General features: G+C 46.0%; 1 protein-coding gene across 1 annotated transcript in view; it reads right to left on the reverse strand.

The window, feature by feature from the left end:
- Nucleotides 1–6223, reverse strand: part of EEPD1 (endonuclease/exonuclease/phosphatase family domain containing 1) — a 66321-nt gene extending 60098 nt beyond the window's left edge. Inside the window, exon 1 of the mRNA XM_075706052.1 lies at nt 5370–6223. Coding sequence (XP_075562167.1) covers nt 5370–6223 — 854 coding nt within the window. The remainder of the gene's footprint in view (nt 1–5369) is intronic.
- Between the last annotated feature and the right edge of the window lie 17141 nt (nt 6224–23364).

Raw genomic sequence — 23364 nt, forward strand, 5'->3', positions numbered from 1 at the left:
TGACCGCTCCACTGGGACACTTACCTGGGGTAGGTAGGACTAGGAAGAGCTTCCAAGTGTGGTGGCACAGTGAGGGTTACCCAGGGACTGCCTGTCCACCCGCGGCCTCCCAGGAGGCAATTTTGGGCTGAGGTTTACCTACCCTTCCGCCAGCGGGAACACCCAATTTGGGTCTCTAGGCCACAGAAATTGAGGTTGACTTCTTACCTTTGAGAAACCTCTACACTTCTATCTAACCAAAGTGAAAACAGCTAACCAGTTACAAAGCTGGGGGAGGAAGAGCAGCTGACATGTTCCTAAAGGGAAAGCACAGAGGCTTGCTGTCCAAGAAACTAAGCCAAGAAGAGGAAAAAAAAAAGAATTCATCAGTGCTAAGTACAAACCTTATATTGGTACTTGTATTTGCTACCCTACAGACATACAAGAAAGAAATTTTTTACAGTGAAAACAGTCAATCACTGGAACAACCTCCCCAGGGATGCAGAAGGGCCCCCACCGCTGAAGGTTTTCAAGGTACAACTGGACAGGGTGCCTAGATAATTTCATCTAGGCTCCCTTTCCCACAAAAGGTTGGACCAGATGATCTTTTGAGGTCCCTTCCAACCTGGGCTCTTCTATGGTTCTGTGATTTTTGCAACAGGTGTTAAGGCTTTATTACTTACACTTTTTGCATCTAGAAGATGTAACCGCACCAAGAAGCTGACCAAAGCAAGCAGCAGAGGGAAAGAGCAGCCTGAACTGCTTGACATCTGGAAGGAAACAGAGCTGGGCTCCATGGACCTGAGCCTCAACCTTGGTACCCCACCGTCATCCTGCCATAACCCCCCCTTCCCCCCTGCCTTTTTTTTTTTTATTTATTTTACTTCTTTTTGAGAAAGCATGCAAGTTCTGGCTTTCAGACCCTCTATCAATTTTCATTTACTCAACTGCAAAGTGTGCTTACAAGAAAAAAAGAAAATAAAAGGTCTTCACAAAAAAATAACGCTCAGTATTATAAAGTGTAGCAAAAAACAGCTGGAAAACCTCCACTGCAAACCATGCTGGGAAAGGTGCACAACTGATCACCGCCCTCGGCCACTAGCAAACTTTCAAGCAAGCAATTAAACTAGAGGATGCACCTCTCGCATGCTCTGCTGTACCGGTTGGTGTAGCACACACCTGCGTCACGCTTCTTGATGTGGGCACCCAGCAGGCGCCCCGGCACATAACAGACGGAGAGAGTGGTCACGGGGTGTTGTGGGAGTCACGAGCTCGGTTTACAGCCAGGAGGGACAGGCCTGAGGCAGGTATGGATGAGGAGTGGAAAGAGTGCCCTTCCCTACGGACCTGGGGTATGGGATAGCTCTGGGGTACCTCCACCGACCTTGGCCAAAGGAAACATCTCCACTGGGGCTACTTATCCTCCCCATGGAAACACTTGCTGCCTTTGACCTGAACTTGCTTGCCCTCTCAATCATGCTCCCCTAACCCTACTTTTTTTTTTTTTTTTTTTTTGTGAGAAGAAGCTGTTGGCTTCTTCATCCCCCCAAGAATCGGGGGGACATGGAGGTCAGCTGGAGGGGGGATGACCTGCAACCCCAGAGACAGGTCAGCTCTGAACCCCTGTCAACAAATCCCAGATTTGCTGAAGCACACCTGCAAGAAATGTGGCAGGTTTGGTCAAATTCACCCCACATTTGATACTTTAATCCAATTACACGTCACGCTCGCCACCACGTTCAACACGTTAATCTCTTCTAAAATTACCCTCTAGTCCTCTGAACGAAAACACCTCGTTCCTCCACTCCAAACACTGTGATAAACATAGATCCTTGTAATATGAGAAACAGGGTGAGGACCTTGCTGTATTTCATTATTTTTGTACTGCAGCGATGAATTTCAAAATAGCTTAGCAGTAGTAGTCATGCTTACTGATTTGGTATACATTCCCTCTGCTGCTTTTCAGAAATTTAGGACTTCTGGGCATGAGTGTGAAGGTTTTGGGTGGGTTTTTTTCCCTCCCCCCTTCAGCAGATTACGTGAGGACATTTGCTTGCTTTTTGTTTGTTTTGAATGAAGGCACAGCCCTCTTTCCTTCCTGCACAACTGTTCCCTCAGTGCAAAGGCTATGCAAGGCTGGAAGACAGGAGGACCTTCATCTTCTAGCCTCCCCTGGAAATGAGCAGTAATTTTCCCTGTTGATAACACCTGAAAGAACAAGACCAAGGGGTCTCAAAACTACTTGCTGTGAACTGGTCATGAAAAAAAAAAAAAAAAAACCAAACCAAAAAAACCCCACCAAAAACCCAAAGCAAACCCCAACAGCCTTTCAACTGGCATGAAAGTCCCCAAGATCTCAAATTAAGGTTCTTTACTGCTCTTTCCACCGTTTTAATAGAGTCATCTTGCCTTGCTATGCTTTATTCCTGGAGTTAAAAAGCCAGGTCAGGCAGGTCCTCCAACAGGAGTACTGCAACAAGGCAATACTCCAGCTCCTGAGACCACCCCGGACTGCGAGGGACCGGCATGCAGCAGCTCCCTTACATACATGAGGGCGGCTGTGCAGAAAGTACATCAGCAAGCGGGTGCCCATCTGCATAGCCCATGAGAGCATCTGCCTACTGCCGGACTAAATAGCCTTCAGATCCACCGGGCAACAGCTTGGGTCATAGCTGGAGACTGCAGCAACACGTGTGGGACATCCGCTGAGCACGCAGAGCGCCTTGAAAACGCACCCCATGGATTTCATGAGGCTGCATGCACTGGTGAGCCCCGTGCAGCGGCGTATTCTTGCTTGCAGAAGCAAGAGATTAATTTCTCCAGCTGATTATCAGCTGAAGTTGATTTACCTGGGCAAAGATTAGTTTGCAAGGCATTTTATCAGTTCCCAGGGTACACAACTGGAGCCGGGAGGGAGACCATAGAGTTCACACACACAAAGGCAGCAGTTTCTGGCCTCAGCTCAGGCTGTTTTACAGCTGCAAAGCTCCACGGACCTCAGCAATGCTAGCACAAGTAAGAGGAAATTCCTTCCTGAGGTGCTGAGTATGACTTTTCCCAACGTATACTTTTTTCCTGCATCGTGTTGATTTTTTCTGTTCCCACATTTATTTTCCCAGGAAAGTTTTGCAGGCTTGTCTGTGGATGCACATTACTCTCATTTCTTTCCAGCTTCTCATGTTATCACAAATAGGATCAAGTACAGAAAACAATTGCATCGTACTCTCCCTGTGTGACTGATGATATATGTGCAACAAAACAGAACAAAGCCAAGTACTTATATCAGGCTCCTTCTAAACTTCGAAGTATCAGAAAGACCTTTCACACCACCCAGTACAACCGAGTACCTGTTTGCTAAGCTGGATAGAACCAAAGTACCGTCCCGTTTAAGAGCAAAAATAAACTGCTAGAGCCACGCTCTGCATACACAGTGACCAGCTTGGGCTAATGCAGGCTTATTTTATAAGTCACTTTCTCTGCCTAGCTTTTTTAATAGGTGGACTGATTGGGGGGAGTGTCCCCAAAATGCTGAAGAAGCAGAAGTGACAGACAGTTAACACTTTGCTGGATGAGGTCCTTAAAAAAAAACTTTTAAATATTTTTTTATATATATATATGTAAATAAATAAGAATAAATCAAAGTCACTGTTCTTCCAAAACTGGATTATTAGAATAATCCCGAGACTAGTGATAAATCAGAGATGTTTCTTTCCTCAGCAGGTCTGTCCACCTCTGCCCCCTACCCTGATGCCCAACCCCACCAGACTTCACCCTAAGGTCCGCTCCAGCCAACCAGCTGCTCACGAAAGAACGAGAGCAGTGGCGAAGGGGAAGGCACAGGGCACCCAAACTAGCGGAGCAGTCGAGGAATACTGAAAGACGTTAGGCTGAAGCCATCAGCGTAACATCTGAATACCCCCGCTGGCCTATCATCTCCATTTTGGCTATCAAACAGCGACGGCTGTGAGATGACAGACGTTTCCTATTCAGGAGCATCAGGCTCCCAAGCAGTGCACAGCAGAGGTATCCCTGACCACAAATACTGTACCACAGGACGTCACATCACTGTCACTGTCCTTCTCACGTGCCTGACCTCCGCAACCACGTCAACAAGAACCACTATTCAGCATATTACTGGAAAACGACAGAGCTCTTGGCACTGCCAGAGATAACGGTTCATCAGCACTTCCCCTCCCCACAATATCCCTTTTGCAGAAGTCCAAGAGTCCCCTTACCCCTATTCATTTCCAGCTGGAAGTCTGAATTGAAGCCAGAGAGAAAAGTTAGTTTCCCAATGCCATAAACTAAATGCCAGACCAGCTGGGACAGATTTCACACGTGGAGAGCAAAGGGTGGGAATTATTTCAAAACCCTTATTGCATTCTTACATTTCTGTATCAAGCAGAAAGTTTAGCAAGAGAGACATCCTCACCGCTGTTGCCCGATTACCTTACTCAAAAAAACCAAGCAAAAAGAAATTATCTCTCAGCTTCTCAGTCATTAACACCAGAAGCACCATCCCACTTGCCCACACCACAAACAGACCTTGCTCCATGCCCGCTAGCTCAGGGAAACCAGGGGCCCACCTGGTGCAGGGACAGCGCAGCCCACCCCAGGCAGCTGCCCCACGTCTCACCCCCCCAAGGATGAGTGGTCCCTCCAGCTCAGCAGATGCCCCATGACCACTCGTTAACGAGCTTTATGACCCTTGCGGGATGAGCTGTAGCATTCCATGCTTCTTACGCAGCCCAAACCATCGTGACTGTGCTCTCAAGCCTTTTTGATGCGAGGAGCGGATCTGAGAGAGGACTACAGCCCTAATGCTGGTGTTAAGGAGGTCGCCACCCTAACAAGACTTGCTGGAGAAGAGGCACTGGCAGGTCTCAGCTTGGCAGCTCCGAGAGAGGCGGATGTAGCGCTGCATCTTGCCTCCCAAAGTGGCAGTAAGATGCTCTGGATAACACCATAAGACAGGGTACATACAGAGCAGCCCTTCCCCTGCTATTCCCACCAGCATCCAGCGGGAAAGACAGTCCTCCATGACTTGTTCATAAGGTCCCTGATGGAGAAACATTCAACCAACCACTAATAGGCCCAACATGACCAACCGTAAGAGGTCGGTCTTCCCCACACAGATGCGTGTATGCGCATATCTCCTCAGGTCCACCACCTTTCAATGACTATGGCGACTTTATCAAGGGATGGTCACTACAGTCCCAGCGTTAAGACTCAGCCAGGGTTCCATGCAAGAAGTGGGAAACATTTAATAATCCTGGGAAGAAGCGGGTCCCACTAGGATAACAACGGGACTCTAGAGTGCCCAAACCCCAAAGGCATTAACCTACAACCCTGCATGGAGCTGGGCCTACGGTTCAGGTGCCACCTCTTACCTGTTCTCCAGCAGCGTCATGCACACAACCTCCCGCACGCCTGGGTTGTTGGCTTTCTCGATGGAGCAGCTTTGCAGGTTCCAGGTAGCCACCCTCAGGACGGGTCTGCCATCTCTCACCCCCCCAAACATCTCCACAGAGGGGCGAGTGGATATGATCTGGGTTGGACCCCCAGGAGGAAAGTCCAAGTCCTCGCTCTGGAGGCTCAGAGAGGTGGGGCTGGGGTGAGGCTTGGCCGTGAAGTTGAGGCCACCGTTGGTGTTTGTCGAAGGGGGCCGGGACCGCTCCGCGAAAATCTGATGCCTGATTTTGTCCAGAAAGGAGGAATTGATGCAGTCCATCCTCACCAGGTCCTCGATACTTTTGAAGGGCCCGTGCTCTTTACGGTAGTCCACGATGCTGTTGGCGATCTTCTCGGTGATGCCGCGGATGCTCATGAGCTGGGCCGGGGTGGCCGTGTTAATGTTGATCTTGGTGGCGGAGAGGTGGTGCTCGGAGGCCGGGTCCTTGCGCAGGGAGCTGGGCGAGTGCTGCGCCGAGCTGCCCTTGCTGCTCACGCAGATCTCGAACTTCACCTGCTCCAGCTTGGCCGCCCCCACGCCGCTCACCAGCGCCAGGTCCTCCACTTTCTTGAAGCCACCGATGTACTCCCGGTACTCCACGATGTTCTGCGCCACCACCCGGGTGACCCCGGGGAGGGTCATCAGCTCCTCCTCCGTGGCCGTGTTGATGTTGAGCCTCTCCTGGTTGACCAGGATGTTGCTGAAGTTGCACGCCGCGCTGAACTTGCGGCTGTGGCACAGGTCCGCCGGGTCGCGGGGGATGGAGCGGTGGCAGCCCAGGCTGCCCCCCATCTCACCGCCTCCGCCGCGCCGGGCCGCCGCCGGAGCCGGGGGAGCGGGCGAGGGGCGCTGCCGGGGCTGCCCACCCGCGACGCATGGACCCCCGCGGGAGGCCAGGGGACGGAGCGCGGCGGCTGCAGGGAGCCTGCGGGCGGACACGACACGGTCAGGCGGACCCCGGGGCCCCCGCACCCTTCCTCCTCCCCGCCCGCCTCCGGGGGCACCGCCGCTCCCTTGGCGCCGGAGATGCCGCCGCAGACGCTTCCCTCCCGCCCGCCCCGCCGCGCCGCTCCAGCCCCCGGCGCTCGCAGCGGCTCCTGCCGCTGCCCCACGCCCCGCCGGCGGTAATAGTAGCTCGGCGGGGAGCTCCCGCCCCCTCGGCAGGGCGAGGCGGGGCCGGGCGCTGCCACCGCCGCCGCCGCCTCCCGGGGCGTCACCCGCGCCGCGCCCGCCCCCGCCCGGCGGCGGCGGGGACCGGCCGGGGCTGCGTGGGGTGCGGGCGGGCGCGGCCGTCGCGGCGGGACCCTCTCCGCGATCCGGGCCCCGGCTCCGTCCCCGAGAGGCTGCATGGGGCCGGGGGTGTGTGTGTGTGTGTGTGTGTGTGTGTGTGTGTGTGAGGAGGGGTGACCTCCTGCCTCCCCGCACGGGCATCAGCCCCGAAAAGTGGGGTCGGGCTCGCGGGGCCCAGGGGGACCCAAAATTGGCCCTACTGCCGTCACCTGGCCGTTTAGGGCAGGCTTTGCTCTTCCTCCCGGTGAGTGGGTCGCCGGGGTCTCGGGAGCTCAGGCGCTCTCTGCAGCCTGCCCAGCCCTGAAGTTCTTCGGGCTCGCCTCTCCGCAGCTGGCAGGGCATAAGTGTGTTTTCAAACCTCCTGAAAGCCTCCACAGTCATCTCCCCTGCCTTTTTTTCTTTTTTTTTTTTTTTTCTTTTTTCTGTTGCAGGCACTAATCTTTCATATCTCTGGGTAACGTCTGCTTTTCTGTTTTGCTTTTTTTTTTTTTCCCCTCCACATCTCGAGCGACAGCGCTCGGCAAACTCCCCGCAGAATGATGTTTTTGGACGTATTAGATCTGCACACTAGGTCTGCATCAGCCCATGGCCCCGATCTGCTGCTTGCCTTGCCTTTCCCTGAGGCAAAGTACCACCGTTCTGCACCAAAATTGTCATCCTGTATCGCTCATGTGCCTGAGCTGGCTTTAACGTAGTTTTCTCATGCCCTGAGAGCTGCAGCAGCCCACCACAGTCTGTGTTGGTAAAGCCACCGAAGTATTTACCCGGCTTCTACTGTATCGAGTCCCATGCCGTGCTGTCTGCAATGCTATCTGTAGCCACATTAGCTCATTTAAAACTAGCTTGACTGTGCCCACACAGGAGTGACTGCAATGTCAATGAATCCGAAATATAATCAGTGGGTGTAATTGAAAGGAAGGGGGAGGAAAACCGAAAGAAAGAGCAACATATGCTTGCAGATGCCAGCTACGCACCCTGGTGCTGCCTGATGCCAACAGTATACATATATTTCTTTTAGCTGGACAGAACATGGTGCACGTCTATTTTCAACATCAAGACCGTTGGTTGGCCCTCTAATGAAAATTAAATAGCTTGTAATAGAGGCTTACACATGTATTTTTCATGGCAAGTTAGTGGAAATTACTCAGGTTCACCTAAAATAAAAGGTTGAATTTGTTCAGCTTCCTGGGGAAGGGGAAGGAGAATGCGACGTGCGTAAGGCAGCGCAGGCTGCACCGGGCTTTCAGATTGCACAGGGGCACTGCTGCTTTAACATTTGCGCTAGATGTTCTGCTGCGGATCACACATTTCTCTTCTGTTCGCCTGAGCAATAGAGTTAGCTAATTACCATTATGGGAATGGGTACTGGCTGCATTAGGGTATTGGCTCTCTGCTGACTGTTGGAGTGGAGAAAGTGCTCGCTTAGGTGATTAAATGCTTCCACGTCTACTGGAAAGTGCTCTGTGCGCTGCGATAACAGCAGCCAATGCAGCAGAACATGTGCTGGGCCTAATCCTGCTGGGATGATACTAGCGCAGAGCTGGAAACAATTAACCGTTGAAACGAGTATTCTTTGCGAGGCAGTATTATTACGGTAACAGCTCCACAAGCTGTTATCTCAATGGAGAACATACCCTTTTGCTTTCTACAGCAGGTTGTTTCGAATTGATCCAGGCTCATTAAATAAGTTTCAAAGCTGAAAAGCACCAAACTCTATCTGAGGCATCATCTACGTTGCAGGGAGCACTAAGTTTTCTGTATTTCAGAGAGAAGGCAGGAGCATCTCCAGAAAGAAAATAACAGGTGTTCCTCTTGTCCAGCACTTTCTATTGTCAGCAGCTACTCAACATTTTTTGTCTGCAGCACCAAGATAACTTGCAAGGCTGGATGCAGCGGAGGGAGCAGAACTCAGAGGGATGCAATGGGTGTCCCATCACCTAATCTAGAATATGACCTGTGCTAATGGGGGTACAGGGGAGAGAAGGGGGGTTATCACTCCATTAGCCCCTTACCCTTGGGGTTTTTTGTCAACACTACGAAAATGACAGTTACAGGGAGCTTACTGAGCTGAGTCAACTTTTGACACAGCTTGGTATTTTGGGGAAGTGCCAAAAGATGTGAAAAGGTGCAGGTTTGGTTTATATTTTAAAAGGTTAAAAAAAAAAAAAAAAAAAAAGATGACTAGCTGAATCTATTTTCGCATTTCCCAAAATGCATCATCTACATTGCAGAGACTCCAAACAAACTCTCTTTCATGATGAGGGCTAGAAGGAGCCAGGAGATGTTGCTCAACAGAATACCACAGAGTTTGCCTTTGCAATTGCAATTCCTACCAGCCCACCATGTGATAGCAACGCCTTTTCCAGCTCTCGCTTACATGGCTTTTGGGAGCTGGGGGCTTGGCACTGAGGAGCAGTCACCCTCCCAGGGACTATGTTTTCAGACCTCCCGCACTGGGCTCTTAACGGGCAAGGCCTTAAAAAGGCAGTTGATTAACTGCAGTGCCTGTATTTTTATTTAAAGGAGCTATTAAAATAATTGTTTTCCTTCTGAGAGGACATCTTCAGTAACACTTGTAACAGATGCCCGAGGCAGAAAACAGTGTTTTTACGAAGACACGTAAAAACAAGTAGGAGCTAGCAATTTCATGAGCAAAGTCTGATTTCTGATGGCTCTTTCTTCTGTTGATTTTCTGATACCGAGTATCCATTAGTCTCTCAGAGGGGTCACTAATTTGGATGTCTCTGTTCTACGTAGCCATCAATTTTTGTGGCGCTCATAGGAACTCTGTATTTTTTGAGACATTTAACCAATCTGTCAAATTTGCTTGAAATTAGCCCACACGCTAATCAAATCCCTGGGGAGGGGATGATGAGCAGAATAGCAGAGAACACAATCACACGAGTTTTTTCTTAGGAATCTGATGTCTGTGGTGTGAGCTCTTTTTCCTGTAATGCATTTTATATGGCTGCCAAACCTGTTGCAAAAAGATTAAGTGATGTCACCGGTGCTGGGTTGCCAAGTTACGAGTGTCACATCCTACAGAGAAGTACAGTCACAAGGGTGAGCAGAGGTGACTCATCCTTATACCCTGATTAGGGCTTCTTTTGGGTTGGTGTTGGGTCTGAAACCCAGACCTCTCCCTCCACAGGAGATCCCAACCACTGGCCCACCGTTCTCTGTTGTCAGCGCTTGGTGGGACAGCTCATCCTGCAGGGAAATGAGAGGAACCCATACTAGAGAGGACGTTCTCCAGCAGAGCTTTAGATGTGGTTTCCAGTTTCCTTAAACAGCAGAGAAATTTGATTCCCATCCTCTACATCTGAGGTGACACTGTTAGTTACTCCTTGCGTCGCAGGGCCAGAAAGGAATTAAAAAATCTAGTCCTTCCTTCACCCCAGGCAGAGGCACCAAGGCCATGCTTACAGAAGCTTGCCTGCTCTGGGCCTCCAGTGCTGGCATCTCCTGAACTTCCCACATGAGAGACGTGGGACACAGTGGACCTGTGTCACAACTAATGTTTTCTTTGAGGCCCAGTCTGGCAAGACTCTTGTAAAAATGCCCGCAAATCACTACTTTGTGATTTTGGCAGGGGAGAAAGTCAGAATTTGTGACTTGCAAGCCAGGTGTCTAAGCTCTCACCCTGGGCAAACTTTCAATGGTTCCACCCAGAAGCAAGCATCAAGTGGATTTTTGTGAAAAAGATATGGGCAATGCGATTTTTGGCACCTTGAGAGCCAAGCAAGAGGAGAGGGAAGGTAAGCCAACATACTGGAAAGGGCTGTTCAGTATAGCGTTCAGCACTTCACACAGCGCTTTGGTTATCAACCAAAGTTGGACAGCCAGCCTCTCAAACATTGCCTCTCCTATAGACCTCTTACCCTTCAAATGTCTTTAGGTGATGCCTCTTGGTGGCAGATAGGGATTTAAAATGCAAGGAAGTCAGTTTGCTAATTTATACTGAACCATGGACTTCACAGGCAGTGTGTTTCATTAGTCCTTTCTAAACTTTTGCATTTCAAAAGCAGCATAACTGGTTGATCTTTAGTGCCAGAAGTAATGATAAATATTGAGGCCTATCTCCTGGTCATTCTGTTGTTTCACTGAATAAATTATTATTTTGTCATTCATACCTGACTTGTAGTTACTAGGTTACCTTCTACTACATGAAGAGTTAAAACATAATTAATTTTCTTGTTAACAAATTTTAAAGAAATGTTAAAAAAAAATTTCATATTTATTTTTGACTTTTCAAAGAGTTTCACGAACATTAATTAGTTACGTCATACAGACAGCTTTTTAACTCAAAGTGATTCTGCAGTTACTGTAGCAGCCAATGCAATTCTGCCCTGACTTAAATATTATTTACAACTTCTGCTATTTGGGGGTTTTGCTTTTGGGTTTTTTTTTTGGTATAAAAACTTAAGAGCTTAGTCTCTATTTCTCATTCACATGAACAGTTGTGCTTCAGACTCTGAAATTATTCAGAGACATGAAACCTGGACTCTTAGTTCTCCTAATTTTCTCAGACGTAAGGAGAGGTCAGTCAGGTCTTCGTGTTGTTTACTTGTGCTAAGATTCATTTGCTTCCTCTCTCTGCCTCTTCATGTGTAAACTTCTGTTTGTTAAGAAGAAAATAAACCACAAAGTAGAGTCAAATTTTCCCTTATCCCCAAACTCTCAGAAGAGCTCTGCAGAGGACAGAGCCTCAGTATAAAGCAACAACTCTGCTGAGGATCAGGTCATTGGTTTATGAAACAGTAAATGTTTTGTTTAAGACTTTTCACACAAAACATAGCATCTTGCGTAAATGAGCATCTCTGCACTACTCTCTTGAGAAAATCTGTCTCTCACATTTCAAGTCCTGCACCAACAATTAAAATGGTTTCATGACCTTAACCACTCCCTGCAGACCACTCCCTGCAGACTTTGAACTTCTCTGAGGAACCTCCCCGACAAGTGACACCTACCTGCCTAATTGCTACAACATCTTCTGTGAAGGTTTGATCCAATTCCCATAAAGATAGTGAAATGATGCCCAGAATGATTCAAAAGGGTGCTCTGCTGATTTACGTGAGCAGGCGGACCTGCGCTGTTGGTGGAGTTGACTTGTGTGGTTCTCCATCTAAAAGTCAGGTTTGTTCAAATGAGAGCATAAAGGAGGTGGGAAAGCAGGACAGTATAGAGGCCTTCCTCTAGAACCAGGTCCTGTAGGATGGCTGCTTGGAGAGACAGGCGAGCTCAGGTCATCAGCACCGGGGGAACTGGCAGCAGAGCATCTGAGTAATACTGGACCACTGGAGGACAATCAAGTCCCTAAGCACCTGGAGATGAACACCACTGAGCTACTTAAAACAGAAGATGAAGGACCCATTAAACCTAGCTTTGATCCCTGGAAAGACCCTGTCACGAATAAGGATTTTAAATACTTGGAAGATAATTAGGTGTTCAAAAAAATCCACCAGCATGGCTTTGCCAAACTCACTTTTTTCTTCGACAGGGTAACTGGCTTGAGGGATAGGAGAGAAAGAGCAGATTAATGACAGAGGGGGTGGAAGAGAGTATACTTACAAAGCTTGTGGGTGGCACCGAGCTGGAGGGCCTGCAAGGACTTTGGTGGGTGGGATCAAAATTCAAAATAGTCTTCACAGATCAGAGGGACGTTCCAAAACTGACAAGATGAGTTTTGGTAGAGACCAAGGGAGGACAAATCCACAGCATCCGTTCAAACTGAGGAATAAATGAGCCACAGATGGGGCAGGAAAAGCTCAGCAACGTAAACGGGAGTCAGCAGGGTGGCCCATTAGGTAGAGACCAAAGGCCGTGTCTAGCTGATCTCATGAAGCCCCACAACACGATTAGGAAGATAGCTATGCAGTGACACAATTACTGTCAAGAACATGATGCTTAGAGCCACCATACCAAAGTATTGATGAATTACTGCCAGATGTTGTACAAGTTGCAAAAACTAAACTGTTCCCCCAAAACAAAACCCACAGCCCTCAAGTGCTTCCTGTTTTAAGCCTAGATCCTAGTCCTTGCTTATGCCAAATAATATATACTCTGATAAATGGCCTAATTGGAATCACAGGGACTATGAAGTCCTGTTGGACAAGAATAAAGCTTGCATAGCCTGGGGTGAGGAGTTTGCTTCCTAAATAATAAGGGCTTAAATTACATAAGATGTCAGAGTGTTCTTTGTACTGTATGTGATGTTATGGCTGAGGTCACGTCCACAGCTCCAAACCTTGTTCTAGACAAGCATCATCTGCTTTGGAGAGGCTTTTCCAAAGTTTGAAGAGCCATGAGGAAAAACAGCTGTCACCATCTTACACAAGCTTTTGCGTTATGTCAGCAGCACGAGCTCCCCATGCTCTGCAGGACCTTCATTCCTATTCACATGGTGTATTTGTTAGCATGACTCAACATGAAAACAACACAGCAGATATTGGTTGGCAGTAATTTCTATGCAATCACTGTTCTGAATATTGTGGGACTTCTGGTTTTCCTGTGATGGATTCTCAGACTTTGCTGTGGTTCAGGAATGGCTCCCAGCACCTCCTGCTTCAAAAACAATCTCACTATGTATCCTGAAATCAGGTTTTAATCCTTCTCCCAAGTGTCCTGAAGCACGCAGCTGATTAATTCTCATTTCATGCTGCAGATAGCCATGTCACGCACACATACCCTTGCCAGCCGGTACAGGAGCCACATTCTTTCTGTGTTAGTCTTGGAGCACGTCTGCCTTTAACCTGCACAGTGACAGACAATTACGGGACACGGGGTGCTCCTCCTGTGACTCAGAAGACATTCTTGTCTTCTGATGCTACAAGGTGCTGGGCATCCCTATCCTGTCACCTACCAAGTGACGTCAGGGGATGCTGGTATCTCACCAGCATGACTCGTAAGGTAGGACAGAAGGAAGACGGGACACTCAGCAGGGACAATAACCTCAGAGAAATGGTTGGATGAATGATTCACTTAAGCTGACTAAGGCACCATCCCAAAAGTGCCAGTTGCTGACTCTGTTTCTCATGCGCATACACGTGCAAGCTGTGGCAGTCAAACACCTCCGGAAAGGCAAACTCTGCTCCTTCAGTATATATACCATACTGCCATCCCAAACTGGATGTGAACTCACTCCACACTTAATATAGGGCTGACTGCATGGTGGCCTTCGTGTCTTGGGCTTCAGGGTGTCAGGTACCTCTTCTGGATATGCTGATTCCCTTGGCCTGCCTGACATTCAGCACTCCTAGGCAAAGTCATCAGGCTGCCCACAGTTCACCTCTCAGACCATTAGATTTGCCAGGTATGAGTTACCCAAACTAAGCAAACAGTTGCTGTTAGGTGCACTACAGCCTTCACGCTGCACAGGGATGGGAAGACTTATTTTCAGCAAACCCAGGCGTCACTCATACTGTTTTTTTTTTTTTTCCCCTGCAGCTTTTTCCATTGCATTTAACTACTTGCAGACATTACTTCTAATAGCATGGGACAGTAGGGTTTTAGAAAGGCAGGTTAAAAGAGAACCTGGAATGGTCTCCATTTATTTTAGAGAACTTCAATATAGAGAGTATCTATCATATCAATAGGGGTCTGCAGGTTTCTAATGGCTGTTGGCCCAGCTCAGCGAGGTCTTTGGACCCCAGCCTGCCATTGCATGCTGTGCATGAGGATCTGCCATCTGCACCGCCCTCGTTGAATCCAACTTCCTCTAATGTGATTATGACTAGTGAGAGAGTAGGGGATTGCCCAACGTGAGGAAGGGTATCAGCACGTGGCCTTCTCAGGGTGCGTTCGAGATAGGCAGCCATGCGTGCTAACAGTTGGCAAGGACAATAAATTGCGTTCACATCAATTGATCTTGATACCATCTGGTTTTGAAAGGGCTAATTCTGCCAAAAACAAACGCTCGACAGTTCTTGCCGTCTTTGCGATAGATTGAAAAGAAATGGAGAAGGAGTTTTGCTCTGCCTGTATTCTTTTGTCCTCACTACTTTTAGATAAGGCGACACAAATTTGCAGATTCCCTTTGGATTTAAGCTGGTAATTGTTTAAGGCACAATGATGACTCTGTATCACGAGAACAAATGATGAAAGAAACGTTGTTAGAGAAGAAATCCCCCGAGCCAAGGAAGGCACTGTATTTTCTCCTTCATTAAGCTCTGAATTTCATTTGGTTTTGCCAGGCAGAGGCTCTGGCAGGTGTAATGTGCAGTGCACTGCCCAGCAGAAACATTCCACCAACTTACTGCAGTATCATAAACCAAAGTAAATACACAGAGACAAGTTCTCTGAGGTGTTTGCAAGTCCCTTGGCAGTGCCAGGGGTATTCTTCCCCTGGAATTTCAGGAAGGGTTAGAGATTCCCAGGAAATCAGACTAGGCACCATGCGTGAAAACCAAGAGGCAAGACAAGAATTGGTGTTACCTTAAATCAAGGGGGAAAAAAAAAGAAAAAAAAAAAGGAGAAAAAAAGAAAAAGAAAAAAAAAGAAAGAAAATATATAACCAAAAAAGAAAAAAAATCCAACCAAACAACAATAAAAAACAACACTCAGCTTTTTAAATCAAAATGTTCGAAAATTTTGTATCAAGTAGTTTCACTTACCATAACTGGACCATTCAATAAAAAGTCAACTACAATCTTGATTTAAAATGTTGAATTAAGCTTTAAAAAAAATTTCTTAGAGAAATGGAATATCCCAACAAAATTTCCTTGATTAGAAAAGGGTCTCTTGGTAAAAGTGTCAGACATTTGTGATGTCAAACAATTGTTCCAAGCTCACCATTAAAAAAACCAAAACAGCCGAAAATGTTAATTTTTTTTTTTTTTCAAAAAGGCTTGAAAAGTCTGTAATATTTGACTGATCTACATTGTTAAAGGAACCAGCTGAAAAGGAGTTCAACTTCACTATACTGTGTCACTTTGTAGGGTCAGATATTTAATGCTCACGTATTTTAATCTTTGGATAAAACACAAGGGCGGCCCACAGATAAGATATCCAACACTCTGTGCTGTCTTCTAAGTTGCCTGTGGCTTCACTTAACAGCTCCCTGACTCATGATGGCATTGCAAGAGGCTCATAGGCAGGCCCACTGAGAGGCATTTTAGATCCAGGAGCAAATTATCCAGGAGAAGCTATTTTCTTTGCTTCCTACCTTCTGTGCCACCTACTTTCCTTCCTCTTGGCATATCCGCTCCAGCTCTTTAGAGCTGTTTATGACTTGGAGCTAGCAGAGGCAGAGGAGCCGCAGCAAAGGCTGAGCTGGGCAAGGAAGCACTGGATGGCACAAAGGGTTTCTCTCAGCACCCAGTTGCCTCAGTTTTATCTTCTCTTCACCACTCTGCTCAGAAGGCTCTGGCAGCCTACCGCCGTGGGTTTTCTGTTCTTGCTGTCAACCAAGAGACCCTTCCCCGTGTCTGTGAAACGTTAAAGCCGTGTTAAGATTCAAACTCAGTGCTAGGATTACCAAGAGAAGGGCTCTCACTTCTGGATGCAAGAGGAGAAAAATCTGCCACTCCTAATCATGGGCTAGTGATTATTATTAGGACTAATAAAACTAATTTAATATTATTAAAGTCTTTAAATGTATTCAATTTCAGCAGAAAGTTCTGAGCAATCTTTCCCCCCTCAGCTATCCCCATGATAGTGTTGCAGCCCTGGGGCAGGAGTCCAGCACAGCTGAGGAATCACCATCCTTGGAGATATTTAAAACTCAACTGTATGTGGTCCTGAGCAATTTTGACCAGGAGGTCAGATTAGAAGATTTTCCTTCCAACCTCAGTTATTCTGCAGTTTTGTAGAAGATGGTGGTCTTGGACTTGTTGCCTTGGTAAATAGGAGCTGGAGGAGGATTTGGTGAGCTGTAGACAGCACGGCTATGAGAGGTAGAGGAAGGGAATAGAGGATGGGTACTATGAGACTGGTAGTTCCATTCTTGGCAGATCCGTGGGGATAACCATCCCATTTAAAACTGATGAAATAGCTTACAGTTGTATGTTATTTTTGGTAGTTAAAGAAGATCTGTGATCTAAACTGGATCAAAAAGCCAAGCAAAAAATCCTCATCCATCTGCTCTCAAATAATTAAGTTTTTTTTCTGATTCTGCAGGAATGGAGATAGTGGTTTGTTAATACTGTACAAGTAAATCCACGAGTCCTGAGTCAAAGCTTTGTTGAAATGGTCCAGCAGCGAGACTCCCTAGTCAAGGAGAGGTGCCTTCTCTGGGGAAGGAGAATCAAGGCAGCCTTCAACCAGCAACATCACAGAGCTTTTATTCTGCTGTCACTGTATGATATATGGGGTTAATTTTAAGAGAGAAAAAACTAGTGGGCTTTTTTTGCCAAATAGGGAGAAGTTCAATCACTTCAGAACAATAGAAGCAAACAGAACTCAAGGGAATTATTAATCTTATAAATGGAATTTGATTTTCTAATGCAAAGAGCAGGCTTTAATTACAGCAAATTGAAACAATAGAACATTTCCTTACTAAAAAGTTTGAGGGGTTTTCTGTTGCTATGATTACTGTACAGAGGGGATGCATGTTCTTAGGAGTCCTAGCAATTGTAGTAGGGTTTAACTTCAGCCAGCTACTTTGTGAAAATCACCATCATTGACTACAGGAATGTTTTCCTTTAACTTACTTCTCTTAAGGACCAAACACAGATACCATGATGTGTGCATAGTCATTGTGCAATACACCACATCGGCACAGAAAGGGACAATTACCTCTGCTTCAGGAAAGGGACCCTTTATTAATTTGAGAGCATGGCCCAGAAGAGAAGTAACACAAATGGATCTCCATCTCCACAGTAAATAGGATCTGCCATCCTTCAGAAGACATCCATCAAATACTGAAATCATGTTAAGATTCTGCTCAGTAATGGATGAAACAGTCCTTGCTAGCTTGTGGTCATTATATTTGGTAGCATCTATAACAAATAATCAGATTATGACTAATTGCATTAATAGGATAGCCCGGGGAGCAATGCATGTGATACGATATATCACTCTGGCAAGGTTTTCAGGTTTAAAATGTCCATGGTTTATTCCATAGCTACACTCTGCACTTTCATGGTCACATCACAGGCTGGGAACACATGTACTGGTTCTTGTCATCACTTTTGGAAAGAGAGGTTCCAAAACTTGAGGAAACTGAAGGAAAAGAAGTAAACTCCCACACTCCTCTGAAGCTTTCTGATTATGGAAAAAATGCATGCTGTGTTTGTTAGAGGATGCAGTCAAATTAGCATTTAATTACATTAACATTTAACGCTTAAAAATGTCAGGAAAGGACTGAGGGGAAAAAAAAAATCAGAACTTAGAATAGAGACAGATGAGACACACACACAAGTTTAAATGCCTGATTGGGATTCCCAGTGAAGAACCATCTCCATTTTTCTTGCCTCATGCCATACTGTAAACAAAAATTTAGTGTGTTCAATCTTAAAATGCCCCTGCCTCTGGCTTTCTAAACTAGTTGAGGCTAATCAAATTTAACTACTGCTTCCAATTAATTTTGTTCCATGGAATGTTGTTTGATAACGAAAATTGTGATGAGGATAAAAAAGATCATGCTCTTCTGAGGTCTCAGGACTATCAGCCATGCTCCATTTAACCTTAGTACTCGTCTGAGAAGGAGCTTCAATCTTTTGCGGGGAGTAGATGCAGTCAGGGCTGACGCAGCCACTAGTGCTGTGCCTGCACGATGAGGAGCGGCTTTAGAGAGCTGCTGCTCATGTTCAGCACCTTGTTTCTTGAGCCATGTAGCGCAGAAACTTGTACCTTTGGGAGACCAATGATCTGTCAGACTGAGAAGAGACTAGACACATACTCAGTGCTTCCAGCTGAGAGAATACAGAAGCTCGATACATGTACAGTCCCTGCTAATGGAAGGGGTCCTATGCTGTAGTTCTTTTAACCATGCAATTTCTCCAACTAGCAGCTGTACAAAAGACTGTGGTCCTGGTTATCATAGAATCATAGACTCGTTTAGGTTGGAAAAGACCTTTAAGATCATCCAGTCCAACCATTAACCTACACTACCAAGTCTACTCTAAGCCAAACAAGGGTAGACTAGACTAAACCATGTCCCGAAGTGCCACATCTACCCGTTTTTTGAACACATATCTCCTACATAAAAGCCAGATGGAGTCTTTTACAAGGCTCTTCTTGAGGATTTTTTTTTTATTAATTATTATCCCCTCAAATCTCAGTGGGGATTCCTACAAAGTATAAGCTGTACTGAGTTCAGTCTGCAAGACACCAGAAATCAGTGCAGTCCTAGAAGGTCCAGTAAAAAGCCTTTGTGTTGTTTGGGGAATGCTACTCCAGCAGGATCACATTGCCGAGAACTTGGGATTTCATAGCAAAGTGAAATTACACAGAGAAGAGAACATTCATAAAATACATTCATTTTTAATGAAGACATTAAACACTCAGAGCTTTGTCTCTCCATTTCTGTACCCAGCCTACTGCCTCTGTAATGGGCCCCCAAGCCTTGGAAGGACAGAGATGCCTCAGTGTCTCTCTACTAGGGAGATTTCAGGTTTTCGGTCTCTTCGTTTAAGAAATTATTTGATAGTAATGGATAATAATAAAACTAAACTGCCTGGAAGATTTGAGAATAAATGTTTTTCTGAGTGGGGCTAAGGACTGTATGGCCTTGATGAGTCTTCTCACTGTACAGAAAGCCCCAAGAAGGATCTCTTGCAGATTGTGGTGAGCAGGGCAGTGGCCAGGGGGCTGAGGCAAATGAATCAGGGGGTGATGGATCTCTGAAAATAGCCAGAGGGGTTAATATAGCTTCACACAAAGCATTTCATCTCTTCTCCTTTCTCCTGACAGCAAGGTTCAGGCCTACTACATATGTGTCCTGTACTTCCAGGATAGGACATGCAGGGAAGAAACCCTTTGGGAAAATACAGGTTTGAAGGTATTTCCCTGGAAATGTCTGATGATCCTAGGTCACAGAACAAAACACTCAGAGGTACTTGCTCTGCCACACTTTAAAGGGAGCGGGTCTGAGAAATGAAAAGCTACCAATGTGGGATCAGAAGTCATCTGCTGGGGTCCTCCCCCCAGTCTTTCTAATCAAAGCACTTCAGGACCATCACAGAAATCTTTCCTCACAGCATCGTTGTTACACCTGGAAGAACCATTAACCTCTTTTTACAACTGAAAAACTAGAGAATAAAACAAAATGCCTGAAATCACAGAGCCTGATCTGTCCCAGGCTTTCCCCTTGTTCCTGGACCTACTCCATCACATATCCTGTATACAGACAACCCTGTAAAGTCAAGCCAGACAGGAGAGCAAATGGGGAGAGCTGTTTGTTTTGAGAAACATCATCCAGATGCTGCATTTATCCTGCATGAGTCAAAGCAAATATTTTTATCCTTCAGCACTCTCTCCTGCCAGCTCCCCAATTGTCCAAGGCAATATCCATAGATGGGAATTTCTGTATGGACATGAAAGCAAAGTATTACTGTACTGTAATAGCTTTTGGCATGCATGTGTATTGCATTTGAATCATTGCTCATGATGTTTTTATTCCTGAACTGTGAAATCTTGGCCACCTGACTCTTAGATTAATATATTAACAAGATAAAACTATATACTGTAAGGCTTCTTAGATAAAAAGCTTAGCTATGTGAGGGCTTCCTATTATCCTTTTTATCCTTCACTATGTGAGAGTGCATTGTAGCATCTAACTCTTCAGCTAAAACCCTTATTCAATACTTAATGCTCAACAGATAGGATAATATTTACTTTATTTTTGGAGTTTAATTTTAGACGAGGTGACATGCAACGGAATGGAACACAGTCACTGGAAAATGGTCTCCCGCAGTGTGAAAAATGACAAAGTACAAGTAATGCAGAGGCAATTAAAAAAGGAATATACCCCTGGAAGTTGGCACCCTATAACCCCATGACTAAGCAGGCAAGCAACCAAGTGAATGCCAACACCCTCAGCTATGTTCATGCAGTATGCTGCTCACATCTAACCATACTGCAGAGTGCGAGGGGGAATGATCTAAATGAGAACTTCAGCCTAGTTCTGTGGCAGTAGTTAGTTTTTTGCACAACACAAAGGGGCCCTCCATACACCAGCCTCCCCTCCCTGTGCTGCTATCCGTGAAGTCACTCAAGATCATGCAGTGCAGCTGAATAAGTTGGAAGACCTTGTCGTAGATAAGACATCACTCTCCATTCAATAAAGCCTTCAAGCAGCTGCTCGTCTTGCAGCATGCACATAGTCCCGTTGGCTTTACTGGCTTAGTGGTCCTGCGTGCATGCTTGTGTTTCTTTTGCTGGAAGGAGTCCTCTTCAGATGTCTCTGTTTGCCTGGCTTTTAAGAGGCTGCATGACCTCAGCAACATGACCTACCTAGTTACAGGAGCTGTGACTTTCACCAGTGTACTTTAAGCCAAGTAATGCATGCAACAGTTGTTGGCACTGTCCGCTGGGACAGATGGTCTATGCTGCAGCTACAAAAGGCAGCGAGAACTGGGGGACAGACGGACTAAAATAAATAAATAATAAATTTTAAGTGGCCATGATAGAGCAGGGAAAATGTTAAATCTCCTCCTAGCTTAGACTGCAGAGTGGAAAAGACATTTAGCAAAGCCCATTTCAGAAACACACAAAGAGCTAAGATAAGCGTAACTCTGTGTTTCTGTTACCAAGGCATTGTATAGTTTTAACTGTGACACTATGTAAGTTATCACACCAAGGCACTGAAATTAGTCATAAAACAGAGCACTATAATTCATACTGTCAAAGCTATTTTTGTTCACTCGGAGCTGTTTTTACAGACTGACATCATTGGACAACAGGTATGGCAAGCCTTCACTGTGATGTTATCTTCACCGAGTCAGAGACTTTGTTGTAGGAGAGGATGAAAAACAGGGCTCTGCCAAACAACACAGCATGGAGAAAGCCTGCCTCCTAACCTGGAGAAATCAGGAAGCAGCGTTCTTCTTTCTCTGACGCTAATACCAGTCCCACCAAAGCTACCTCATTGTAAGACTCAAGAACTGTAATGATATTTCATGCTGGAAATTTCCTAGAAACCAGTTATAAACAGAAGACATAAGCAATAGGGGGGATGAAAGAGAAAGAAAAAAGAAAAAAAAAAAAAATCCCAACATATTCCTGATCTAAATATTCACCTTTCAGCAAGCTCCTGCCTCAGACAGCTGGCTTCTGTTTCCACATTCCCCTTTATAGTCCCACCTGCAAACATGACCATATGCAACCACACTCTTCAGGGCACATGGGACATTAGGTGTCAGCATGATGGGGTACCTTCAAAGGTACCACCAAAGGAGAACATATACAATAGCCCACGCAGCTTGTCTTTACTGAGCCAAGCAATACCCCAAAAGAACAAGAACTTGTCTGTACTTCATCATTATTAGTATGCTTTAGTAGTAACTTTTTCATCATGCTTCACACCTTGCAGACAGACTGGCTTCTTGCATTGCCCTCATCATGGAAATTGTTAATGTTCAGCCTCATCTCACCAAATAGGCAGCTCTGGCAGAGAAATTAAGCTAGAGCTCTGTGGCCACACAAGGCTACAAACTCTCCTGCTTGGCACACTAGACTGTGCCTTAGCAAAGCAGCACCTACATAGGCACTAGACAACCAAAACAAAATGAAATATTTACCTCCTCCTGACTTCAGCCTGGTCTGTGCTAAAAAAGCATTTGCAAACCCTTCCCAGGTTTGCTCTCAGAGGCTCCACTCAAAAGCAGCTGAGGCTTAAAAACCACATTGATTAGAGACGGCCTGTGCCGAGTTAGAAAACCCAATGCTTAAAAAAAAAGGGAGCAAGTAGCTAGCATCCCATGTCATTAGGAGATGTTTTCCCCATAGCACCTAACGAGCTGGCACAGCATTGGCTTTCAGTGGGAGCTCCTCATCTTGCTGAGATTGCCTGACAAGCTTCCCCGAGCACAGGCTACTTCTTTGTCATCCTTCCTGCAGTGCTTAGCCCTGGCTAAGAATAACAGAGGCTGCTATAATATGAATAAGGAAATAAATTTTAAAAAAAATCCCACTGTGCTACTGACACCAGGACTGCTCATTGCCCTGTGGTAAGTAAGGCAATAATAATTCTTCCCGTCCTGATGGGAATCACCCAAATGTCAAGGCTGGTAGCTGCCCTTTCCCATATGACATGATAGTTAGCCCCTGGGAAGGAAATAAATTATTGAGCCACTTAACACCTCATTAGGAGTTAAAACTATATATTCAGCACCTCCAAGTAGACTTTTAAAGAAGCTTGGGTGTTTAACAGCAGCTGTGAAGTTAGCTTTGATGGTATACAGCACCATTTCCTTAAGGGACGCTTTTCCTTTAAATGACTCCAAATCCCAGCAAATGGTTGTTTCCATTCTCCCTGCTTAGCCATCCTGGTTTGGGTTGTGTAATCTGCCTGTATTCATAAATTACCCACTTTGTTTACCAATTATTTTAAGTATTTTCAGGAAAGGGAAGGAAGAAAACTCTGGGAATACTGCAACTGCCTGTCTGCCCTCATTAGCCCACTAATTATTTCACTGAAATTCAATTGTTTATTGTACTTGGTTCAAGATAAGAAGACTGCAGTGGCAATAATAGCTTAAGAA

Source organism: Pelecanus crispus, chromosome 2, assembly GCF_030463565.1.
Source record: "Pelecanus crispus isolate bPelCri1 chromosome 2, bPelCri1.pri, whole genome shotgun sequence".
NCBI lineage: Eukaryota > Metazoa > Chordata > Aves > Pelecaniformes > Pelecanidae > Pelecanus > Pelecanus crispus.